Below are 12846 nucleotides of genomic sequence, written 5' to 3' on the forward strand. Positions count from 1 at the left end.
CTAAAATAACAGAATGAAAAATCTAAAAAAAATATATGATATACATTACGATGCAAACTTCTAACGAAAATTGGTTTGAACGAGATTTAGTGAGTGGTTTTTTTTAATACGTCATAAAATAAAATAAAATTTTTTTTTTCATCAAACCCATACGTGTGGGGTATCTATGGATAGGTCTTCAAAAATGATATTTAGGTTCCTAATATAATTTTTTTCTAAAGTGAATAGTTTGCGCGAGAGACACTACCAAAGTGGTAAAATGTGTGTCCAAAGTGGTAAAATGTTGAACGAGATCTAGTAGTTTAAGTAGTTTTTTTTAATACGTCATAAAGGAACCCTTCTTGGGCGAGTCCGACTCGCACTTGGCCGCTTTTTTTGCTTCTGTTGCCATCAGGAATGCACTATTAAAATCTCTCGCAATGCTCACGGGCACCTTATACATATATAGGCATATTACAATGCGCTTATGAACGTCAAATAAAGCTACACCGCCACCGGCTCTAACCCTACACCTCTGACCCGAGAAGATTTAAATCCCCCCTCAATTGGAGGAGGGTATCTCAATATGGACCGTCAAGAAACTCAGCGGGGCACATCTTTTCAAAACATTACATCTTATAATTAACATGCATTAAATAAGAAAAAAAAACAATTTTGATTACTATAGAAATCATGCAATTACATACAGTAGCTACTTTTCTTTATACAAATTGGATAAAAAATATATATATGTCATATCAAATCATACAAATACGCAGGTCATTCAGAAAACATATCGAAATGAAGTAATTAGCCCGCGATAACGGTCATGTGGTAAGTATACTATTCCAATTAAAAATGACAAGCACCGATAACACACATTTCGACCGCAACAATACCTAATATCCAGGCGGCGATAACAGTTCTTGGAGATGTTTGTGCTATCTGTGTTTCCCAGCGTGTAATGTGCATGTTCATTGTGATGACTGATGACTTAAACATTATGTGATAATCTAGTAAAAAAAGTTTAAAGTTAAACGGTTTTATTTTAATCAGAAAATGAACCAAAAAGTAGGAAATAAAAATTATTAGACTAATCGGAATCCCATTTTTCAGTTCGAGTTAGTCCAGACCCTTTTTTAGGGTTCCGTACCTTGAAAGGAAAAAAAACGAAACCCTTATAGAATCACTTTGTTGTCCGTCCGTCCGCCAACGCAATCAAAGATACAGCCGTTTATGCCGCAAATTTCCGCTAATTTTTGACACACGCAAGGGAATCAAAACCTACAGGGTACTTCCCGTGAACTCAGTATCTTGAAAATTGGTACGAAGCAACGCCTTATAGCACAGATAAAGGAAAAATTGCGAAAACCGTAAATTTTTAGTTACATCATATAATAATATATACCTACTCACACTTGGATGATTTTTAGGGTTCCGTAGCCAAATGGCAAAAAACGGAACCCTTATAGATTCGTCATGTCCGTCTGTCTGTCCGATTATGTCACAGCCACTTTTTTCCGAAACTATAAGAGCTATACTGTTCAAACTTGGTAAGTAGGTGTATTCCATGAATCACATTAATATTTTTACACAAAAATAGAAAAAAAAAACAATAAATTTTGAGGGTTCCCAATACTTAGAACTGAAACTCAAAAAATCTTTTTTCATCAAACCCATACGTGTGGGATATCTATGGATAGGTCTTTAAAAATGATATTGAGGTTCCTAATATCATTTTTTTCTAAACTGAATAGTTTGCGCGAGAGACACTTCCAAAGTGGTAAAATGTGCGTCCCCCCCCCCCCCCCCTGTAACTTCTAAAATAACAGAATGAAAAATCAAAAAAAAATATATGATATACATTACCATGCAAACTTACACAGAAAATTGGTTTGAACGAGATCTAGTAAGTGGGTTTTTTTTAATACGTAATAAAATTTAAAAAAATTTTTTTTTTTTCATCAAACCCATACGTGTGACTTTGAATCAGGAGATCGCGGGTTCAACCCCCGGCTCATATCCATGAGTTTTTGATTGGTGCTAGGCGAGTTTTTGTAGTAGAAATTGTATAAATTAAGCATTATATTTTTGGTTGAGCGTGGCATATATTACGTTATCTATGCCACGTTGAGTTGATATTCATTCTAGAAATGTCAACCGGAATTCCCCTATTGCAATGGAAAGTTGCTACCAATAAAAATCTATTTAATTATTGTGTGGTGTTGTTGTAAATTTAATATGAATGTTTAAGTTTGGTGACACCGGTTTTCATACTACAAACCGTCATTTCATATCCACTAGTTTATTAATTTCCGGTGAACGCCTAGGCCACTTCGATATTTTTACCTGATGGCGACTGTGCAATCTGCGGTACTGGTAACAATATTATAAATGGTAATATTGTAACAATAGTATATGCGGTAATTTACAACTCATCTACTGTCAATAATTTTTAATAGGTATCATTGTGGTCCAAATATAGTTTCTGCGTAATCCATGGTTATCAGTTTTAACTGGTAGGTATGTTGAAGTAGATCGCGTCACCAAATACGTGTATCATGTGGATAAATAGTCCAGCTTCACCACTACAGTATCAGTGTTGTTGTGTCTTCACGGATCATAGTCACCATCGTTGCAAATATTTGTTTCCAGATGTTTTTTGGTAAGTTCTGACAAATTCCTACTTCATGTTTTTATCAGATTTAATATTTAAAATTCATTTATTTTATGTAATGTATGTGTACGCATAGAAATACAAAGCATTAAACATACAACACGTAAACACATTAAAGTTGAACACAATATATAGCCAAATATTCAATTTTAGCTACCACTGTGTCACACTTGTGGGGGAATGTAGGCCCGCACAGTGGAGCATTATGGGACAGTCTGGTTTGTCCGTGATCGTTCTCAAGATGGCGCTGGGACTGTCCCACACCCGGCGCGCCTCGGATGCGGCGCGCCACGCAATTTTATCCATCAATAATAAATATACTTATACGATACTTATAATTGTTTACTGGTTAACAAAACAAACAACATCAATTTATTCAAAAATATTATTAAAAGTTCGTTATAATTGATTTAATAAATACTTATAAACATAATATTAGAGATATAGTTGCCTATAATTTTCGTGTTATATTAATGATACTGTTATGTTAAAAGAGAGTGTGGGGAATGTTATTTATTATAATTTTCCCTCGGTATGTTAAATGAATAAATAAATAATTGAGGAGTTCTACAACTCAATTCCTTATGGAACTCATCATGAGAATTGAACCTTAACAAACATGTTTTTTACAACCATACTTGCGGAGGTGGGATGAAATCTGTACTTAATTATACAGCCAGCGTACTGATTATATAAATTAAGTAAAACTTTACGTTACTATTAAATGAAATATATGAAAATATGTTATTCAATATATGTACTTGAGTTACTATATAAAGTATGACGTTTTACAAAAATATAATATAACAAAAGTCATTATTAAACATGTCTATATACTATTTAAAAATTATATTACAATAGGCATTATATCAATGACAGTTTAGATGAAATCACAATATAACAAAATAATCGTATAATAAAAATTACATTATAACATATAATAATATATGAAATGGCATTATAACAAATGTATGATAGTTTATTTTTATAATTATACTAAGCATTGCACACCCATGTAGGATAGTATTAGTACATTAACAACAAAAAAATCAAAAACTTGAAATTTTATGCCCCTAAAGGAGTGAAAAGGGGGGTGGAATTTTGTATGGGGAATCTGTTAGAATAATACAGCAATGCAATAAATGGAGTTTGTATGTGTTCATAGTATATGAACCTCATTTAAGTTTTTAGCTGTTTGAAGAGTTGACAGTACTGTTCTTTTGTTCTTCTTGTCACATCATCTACGTTATGAGAATGTCGTGTGGTGTTCCTTATTAAATGATATACATCTTAAACTCAGTGTTAGTTATTCAAATCACAACAGAATCAATAACCGCTGAACCGATTTAGTTGAAATTTGGTATGTAGATAGTTTTTGTTATGAGAAAGGATGTAGAATTATTTTCAACCCCAAAATCACCCCGTAAGGGTAAAAAGGGGGAGCAAAATGGTGTTAAGGGGGGAAAAGAGTTTGAAGTTTGTATGGGGAATGAGTAAAAAAAGCAGATTGTATAAAATATACCTCCAGATATGTATTTCAGGATTTTTAATAGTAAATCACCCCCAACCCTGTAAATTAGGGCATGGAAGATTGTCATAAGCAACTTACAAAAAGAAGTGAAATCCCATCAAAAACATTTTCATATAAAATGTTGCCAAGACGAAACCGTAAGGACCGTATTGTCAAAAAGTTATCAGATCTCTAGTAGAGCCAAGCTTCTAACTCTGCAAGCCCTAACTTTACAAACTCTACACCTTAATCGAAATATGTGGCTTGGCCGTTTCAGATATCTGATAAATTTTTGACAGTGCGAGCCTTATGGTTTGTCTTGGCAATATTTGACATGAAAATGTTTTTGGTGGGATTAAATATATTTTCAAAATTTCACTTTTTATGTGAAACAATTTAAACAGTTTATCGGAACTATCGCGGTAACCGAAGACAATGTAATTTACGGTGATTATTCGTGGTGGGTCGAAAGGCTACATGTGCGTCATCGCTGTCGATTCATCACAGAGCAAATGAAACCGTTTCATTGTATTTCTAGCCGGAGACACGTTCACGTTGGTGCTGGCGCTTGGTGCGCTCGTGGGCGCCGCGCGCGCCGACTGCGACGCCTGCGTGGCGGGCCTCTGCCACTCGCGCCGACCCATCCTCACGGGGTTTCCCGTCACCGACCAGCTGGCCATCGACCGCGCCAACAACGTTCTGTACCTGCAGCTCAACAGCAACCAGAACACCGCCATTTTTCTTGACGATCTGCAGCACCGGCTGGTCAACATGATGCGAACCAGTGGCATGGCTGTCGATCAGAAAACCTCCGTTTTGTATTTGGGTACAAAAGAAGTTAAAGATACATATTACGAGTATGATCTAGTCAGTAACACAACGAAAGCTATTAATACGAGTGATGATAATAGAAAGTCAGACATAATGTGTTATGCTGACGATACGCTATATTTTATACACAAGAACCATAATGGTGTGAATCTTTATAATACGACAGCTAATGGAGTTTGGCACAAAACAAATCTTGAAGATTACTCAATTAACGATTTTGTTGTCATTGACAATTACCATTTATTATTTGTATCCAATAATACTGTGTACAAATACGTATGGAACGACGTACATCCTTACTTCCACATAACTCTAATAGCTAGAAAAAACTATGTGTTGTCGGTTGATAAAAATAATGATGTATTTTTAGCAGACTCAACAGAGAAAGTAATTTATAAAGTCAACAAAACAACGGACAAGCTGGAAACCTATGCGCGTTATAAGTCTGGGTTGATCGCGGACTTTGTGTTCGACGGGCGCGACCGCGTGGTGCTGCGCGACGCGCGCGACGTGGCGCAGTGGCTGCCGGCGCCCGCGCACCGCCGCTGCGCCTTCGATCATCAGGGCGGCTTCCTTGTGAAGGAACTGTAAAACCCACCGCGGCATCAAACCTTCTACTTCGCGCTTATTGCTAACATTCGAACTTTGTACTACAAAGAGTAAAATGTCAAATCAATTTCGTAACTTTCGAATCCTCCACCACTCCATCAAACAGCATGATTTAATTTTTAATTCTCATGTTATTTATGTTAATACAAGTGTTTTATCCACTTCATTAATATGGGTAAATACACCGTAGAATTACAATTCCATTTATTTGGTAGAGGTCCAATAAGTACTTTGAATACTTACTGCTGTGGCACGACAACCCGAAGTGGATCCTGGCCTCCGACACCAAAGACCGCCATGCTTCTCTATCGCAACCCGTTTCAATCTAGTCGACGGCGCGGTGCTCGCTAAGGTCTTTTTGCAGTTCGTTTCTCCAGCGATACCTAGGACGTCCAGGCGGTTTTCGGCCATAATATACCTAAGCGGAAAAATTAAAACCATCAAACCTTCCACAACTTTTAAAATGTAGCGGTAAAGTGAAGTGATTTGAAAGGCGGCACAAGCATATACAGTACAAAAATGCTTGTGCCGCACAGTGCCGCACACTAGTGGAATCTCGCCTTTATATTTCGAGTAGCGATATAATATAAATAAAATAAAACAGTTTTATAAAAAGAACACAACAGATTTGTTGAATGGGTTTTATATATGTTAACGCAGCAAATGGTTTGTTTTTGTAATGTTGCTAACAACGTATGGTATTTTCGTGACAACTTAGGAACACTTTATTTAGACACTGAAATTTTATATTTATGCCGCTCAGAATGAGGAGTTCTTCAAGATTGAATCACCATCATATTGGTTAGATAACCAAATGATATCTTACAAAAAAGGTATACTTATAAGTACGGTCACAGACTTTAATTGTTGACCCATCTAATTTGGTTGGCAATACTAAAACTACGACGACTCCGATGTATAGTAAACCCTAAATGTCTCAAGGGGTTTCCAAAATACGTCTCGAAAATGACGCAGATTTAACAACTTGTTGTAAGCTGTGCGTAAGATGCGCGCCAATCAAAATCACTCCAAATCCAGAACGAGATGATAAATTTGAATCGGGGTCCTGGTCATGGTCTGGCCTGGTCTTCTGGCCCTTCTGATCACAAAGACCCCTGACATGTATTATTATTATACTGGAGGAGTGTAAACCGGCGGCGAAATGTTCGGCAGGCAATTATAATCACGGCTCCTTATGAAGCCACCAGTAATAAATCACCGCACACGGCCCGTACTCATTTTACATCAGAAACTGACAGTCTAAAGGTTACGATGCAGTTGCCACAGCAGTTGACATTTCCTGCAGCTATGCAGCCAATGTGCACTGCAATGCTATATACTGCATTAAAATAATAATAAAAATAATAAAAAAATATAATAAAAATATTCTTTATTTCAAGCTACAAGGTTCATAGTGTTCATAATCAGTTTTAACATGTCTTAATTCTAAATCATATAAATTTATGTCAAAAAATATTGTACAAAAATATATAAACAATCATTTAAAATTGCTCTTTATTAAAATTATTATTATTCAAAATACAATATATAAAAATTAAAATTGAAACTAACATGGGTATAAATAAAACAATACAAAATAATAATAATAATACAAATGCAATAAATTTCTACTTCCCTCCCTATCCTATTCCAGTCTTAATTTCATGCCTGTCACAACAGTGCATGATGTAAGGACAGTCCAGTCTGTCCGCGATCATCGCTAGGACTGTGTTGGGGCTGGCTCGCACCCGCTGGACCATGGACGCAGCGCGCAGTCACATCTAGGTATGGAAACACGCTGTGTGTGCCGCCGCAAACATACCCGAGGCGCTGCAGTCGCGAGGCAACCTGCTCGGAATGCGTTGTTGTATTGGACGTGAAGTGCACTGTATAGTTGGCCCATAGGCTGCATGTGTACAGTGCCGTGCAGTAGGCTTTGAACAACGTCAACTTCACGTCGCTGGAACACCGAGCAAACCTGCGAGCCAACATGTTCGCCCTTACACACAATGCCCTTCGTTCCCGTTCAATATCAACATTATCCTTCAGGTCGGCAGTAATGATATGCCCTAAATACTTAAAATTCTTTACTCTTTCTAGTGGTGTTCCATATAGAGTTACCTCCGATACATGCAATGGTCGATTACTGCCGGCCTCAAAGACCATATATTGGCTTTTAATCACGTTATATTTCAAACCGTGGCTCATGGCGTACTCCTGTCAAATTTTTAACAACGTTCTGAGACCACACATCGACGCGCTCAACAGCACCATATCGTTCGCGTAGCTAAGGTTATTCACACACACGCCATCCACATGACAACCAACATGCTGACTGCTGAGCTCGCCGATTAGCGCGTTCATGTACAGATTGAACAGTGCGGGGTAAGTCAACTCCCCCTGACTTATCCCGCACCCCAACCCTTACTCCTCAGATGTTGCTCCTGCCCACCTGACCCTATTGACCTGGTATCTATACCAATACTTAAAGATATTAATTAATTCATTGGGCATCTTTATGTTCTCCATCTTCTCCCATAGTACTTTGTAGGACACGAGGTCAAAGGCCTTGGAGAGGTCCAGAAAGCAGGCATAAACCGGCATCTGACGATCTGTATAATATCTGATCGTATGCTTAAGACACAGTATGGCACTATCTGTGGAAAGTCGAGGCCGAAATCCGAACTGATTATCGTGCTTTGCTACTGATATATCAGTTCTGTAAACCATTCCTTGCAGTAATGCAATCAGCAGCAATACTGTGCAACATTGCAGAGTATCAACACAGATTTCGACATGCAAGAAAGCACAAAATCCACATTACCTCCATCAATATTTATAGTCGACAGCAATGTTGTCACAACTAGAATGTGCCTTTAAGTAACCCGTGCTAATCTACACCGAAGGCGTAGGCGGGAGAGCATCAAAGGGCTGGGCAGTAATTAAAAACGTCCGTCATTCGCCCGCTGCCGCTCCGCTGGATTCCTCGCCTCTTAGATGCTAGATTAATTTAGAGGAAGCCCTTTCGGATTAAGAAACATGTTACGCATTGTTCTATTTTATGATACGGGATTTTTTTAATACCACGTCGGTGTCAAGCAAATATACGGTCCACCATGCTTCATCACTGTAGCCTAAGGGCGTCTTCAACTCCAGGGGTGTTACATGCGCGTTGCCGTCCGTTCAAAAATTTATTCACTCCTGTTTTGAAGAATCGTATTTACGCACACTTATTAAAGTATATCTATAAATAAATATAGGGACATAAGGTAGGTAAGTGGGCGCATCAGGAGGCCAATTCGAACGTACACTGAGATCAATATGATGTTTAATGATATCGTTTAGTTATCAAGCACATGGTCATTTGTAGTAGCAACTGTCATCCTTTTCCATTTGTTACTTTTCCTTTGGCGTTGTCTACATATGTACGATTGTAAGCTTGGCTAGGCCCCTGGCCCTGGAGACCATAATGAACAGAACAATATTTTTTTTCACTTAACAGCAGTGGTCAAATAATTTTAAACATATCATCTGCTCAGGTGTACTGCTGCTGAATGTATAGTCAGCATCAAAAGTAGCAGATCAAACAACGCGACATTAGTATCTATGACGACCGATCTGGCCTAGTGGGTAATGGCTCGGCCTATGAAGCCGATGGTCCTGGGTTCGAATCCCGGTAAGGGCATTGATTTGTGTGATGAGCACAGATATTTGTTCTCGAGTCATGGATATTTTCTATATATTTAAGTATTTATATATTATATAGCTATATCGTTGTCTGAGTACCCACAACACAAGCCTTATTGAGCTTACTGTGGGACTTAGGAAATTTGTGTAATATTGTCCTGTAATATTTAATAATATTTATTTACCTACCATTCTGTAATAGCTTAACAATATGTGATGGTTCTATACCTATAAGTAGAAAATCTAATACTGTAAAAAAATCAAAATTGAAGAATTGAAAGAGAAATACATGTTTCACGTCAAGAGACTGTTAAGCTAACAATCTTAAAACTAGTTATACTGAATACATAACTACTATGTATCTTATAAGTCAATGTCATAATCAAAATAACTAAACATAACTACTAACAGCGCACTGCCCGCTGGCGTGAAGTCCACGGCCTTATGGAAGAGCTGATTTTCTTTTGTGATTTCGGGGTTATAGCAAAACATGTTTTGTACTTAGGATCTGCATTCATCTCTTTAGAGTATGGTCGGCCATAACAAAATTGCTCTGTACATTGATGCAAGACAGAAGCCCGGCCACTCCGGCCAGTAATATCAAAACAATATTAAATCAAGACGATATTACAATTTCGAATGCAGCTCGAAGTCGCGGACCATATTGTACTCTTAATTGCTAAGTTTTCTCAAGCCCGGCCGTTCCCGTTTTCCTCCCGTGTAGCGGCCTCTAATTGCTCCCCCCTCCCCCACCTGTTTCCTCCTTGTTACATTTTTCATAATTTCTTTCCGTTCTTGATTCAGGGCGGCGCGTGCCAAATTATTAACGCCAGAGTAAATAAACTGCCGTTAGCGTGGAAATGGAATTCCTTTTCATCGGCGTATGAATGAGACGATATTCTGAATGCGAACGTGTGTTTATTATACACAGGTGTAAATATTCAATATTGAATGAGCGTGCATTTATTAAATATATTTGTAATTTGAAGCAGATCGATTTTTGCTGAACGTAATACTAATAATAGACAATACACCCTGCGCCTCGCGTAGTAAACAGCTAAAAATTATGCTCGTCAAAATTAAATCAAATTATCGTGTTAAAATCGCTATTTGAAGTTGTCAATACGCAAAAATGACAGTAATTAAGTGTAGTCAGTGAATAAAAGACTTAGTGTAGAAGTTTGGTGATAATTACTAACTAAAAATTGCCAAAATACTGTGAACAACAAGTGAAAACCACCGTCATTTCTTCAAGTTAGAAGTGTTCAGTTCAAAAACGCAAAACGCGCAAGAAGTGGCGCGGCGCTTACGACGTTCTTATTAAATGCTTATAAAACGCTCGTTAACTCGACTTACTTATCAATTCGTGCGCTATAGGCTTTATGCTGTTATCTCTAGTTGTATATTGGCCTGACTTGTGACTGTCACACTGTGTGTTCCGCTCGCTGAGAGATCAATCTTAAATATAATCTGTTAAATACATTTATTCTTACAAAATGAAAACGTGGGGATGTTGTGATAATATTGACGTGCAAGACAGCAAGTCCGTTGACTGTGTCAAGTGTAAAATGTCTTTTCACTTAAGTTGCGTGTGGGCCCCGGGCTTTGAGCCGGAATATGCAAGTTTAGCTGACTGGACGTGTCCGGCATGCATATCTGTCATTCCAAAAGGCACCAGACATGACTCGACTCCTGTGCGTAACGTAACCACTGTCAGAGGAAACAAGAGGCCTGCCCTGAACTCGCCACCGGCACCCGCTGCGGCCGTTACAGCTGAACACGTCCGTACCATAGTCCAGAACCTACTGAAGCAAGAACTAAGCAACACTGTAAAGGAAATCACTACCACGTTGCGCAAAACTATTGCAGATCAGCTAGAACCTATAAAAGCAGAAATGAAGGGGATGAAAGAGTCGATGGATTTTATGAGTAAACAGTTTGATGACATGGAAGTTGAAGTCAGTAACACGAAGAAAAAGATGGCTGAAATAGAAGCAGAAAATAGGAACCTAAAGAATACTGTCTCAGACTTGACTCAGCATATTAATAATCTAGAACAGCAATCCCGTACTAACAATTTGGAAATACAGTGCGTTCCAGAAAATAGGAAAGAAAATCTATACACTATTATCAAAAACCTGGCACAGGCAGTAGGATGTGACATAAACAGCAGCATCACGAACTGCACCCGCATTGCAAAACAAAATACCGAATCGGCTAGACCCCGCTCCATAGTAGTACAGCTTGCATCCCCTAATAAGAAGTTACACGCCGCGGCCAGACACGCTGCTAAAGATAAGGGCTTCAAATATGTTTGGGTTCGAAATGGGAGGATCTTTATAAGGAAAACAGACGAAAGTGAAGTCATATACATTAAAAACATAGACATTTTAAATAAACTTAACTAGTAATTATTTAATTTAAGTTACCTTAACTTTTATAAACACGTATTTATATGTATAATTTTAAAAGAGCTTCATTTAAATATGTATTATCAAAATGTACGCGGTTTACGCACAAAAACTGAATTATTCTCTCTAAATTTAAGATGTTGTAATTATGATGTTATAGTGTTAACGGAGACATGGCTTAACAACTCTGTACTGAGCAGTGAGCTATTTGACGATAGGTATGTTGTCTACAGAAGGGATAGAGAGGAATCCAGCGTTTGCAAGGGTAAGGAGGGAGGGGGCGTGTTGGTTGCTGTTCTGAAAACACTACATTCTAAACGAATGACTCATTGGGAAAGTAAGTTTGAGGACCTATGGATTACCATCGATATTTCAAGTAACTGTACACGTCAAATGGCTCTCTGTGCAGTTTATCTTCCACCTCCCTTGCAAAGAAGTTCACTAAAATACTTTGTAGATCACTGTAATTCGATCATAGAAGAAAAAGAACATCATTTATGTATTATTGGGGACTTTAATTTGGGAAACATTAGCTGGGATCTTATACAAAAAGATGACAGTAATTACATAGTGCCAGGATTTAGCAATATCTTAATCGATTTTATGCACCTAAACAAGTTAAAACAATTCAATTTTATCTCTAATAATATGGGTCGTATTTTAGATTTAGTCATGTCTACAGTAGCGTCATGTAATGTTTCTCAAAATGTGAGTCCTCTAAGCAATATAGACCCTTTCCACCCTTCACTTGAAGTTGTTATAACGTTTGCAAGCGCACCTCGATTGTCGTACAATAATGTTAACACCATGCCAAACTTTTACAAAGCCAAATATGACCTTATACGTGCAGATCTTAGTAATTGTCTGTGGGATGACTTATTTTCCGGCCTCACCGACGTAAACGATATGCTAAGCGCGTTCTCGGAGGTAGTCAAACAGCTGATTCGAAGACATATACCACTTGCTAAACCGAAAAACAGCCGTTTTCCCCCATGGTTTGATAAGAACTTAAAACGAGCGTTAAACGAGAAAAATAAGATAAGAGTTCGCTATAAAAAATACAAAAATCCTATGGATGCCTTAGAGTTTAACAAGTTATAAGTTGAATGTTTTACATGTAAAACAACAAAAATTATTGTTAG

General features: G+C 37.7%; 1 protein-coding gene across 1 annotated transcript; it reads left to right on the forward strand.

Moving 5' to 3' along the window:
* The first annotated feature begins 1869 nt into the window (after nt 1-1869).
* LOC133527685 (uncharacterized) lies at nt 1870-9701 on the forward strand. Its single transcript, XM_061864804.1, has 2 exons — nt 1870-2644; nt 4705-9701. Exons 1-2 carry the CDS (start codon nt 2635-2637, stop codon nt 5586-5588), a joined length of 894 nt encoding a protein of 297 aa, XP_061720788.1. The 5' UTR covers nt 1870-2634; the 3' UTR covers nt 5589-9701.
* The last annotated feature ends 3145 nt before the right edge of the window (nt 9702-12846 follow it).

This window comes from Cydia pomonella, chromosome 18, assembly GCF_033807575.1.
Source record: "Cydia pomonella isolate Wapato2018A chromosome 18, ilCydPomo1, whole genome shotgun sequence".
Lineage (NCBI taxonomy): Eukaryota > Metazoa > Arthropoda > Insecta > Lepidoptera > Tortricidae > Cydia > Cydia pomonella.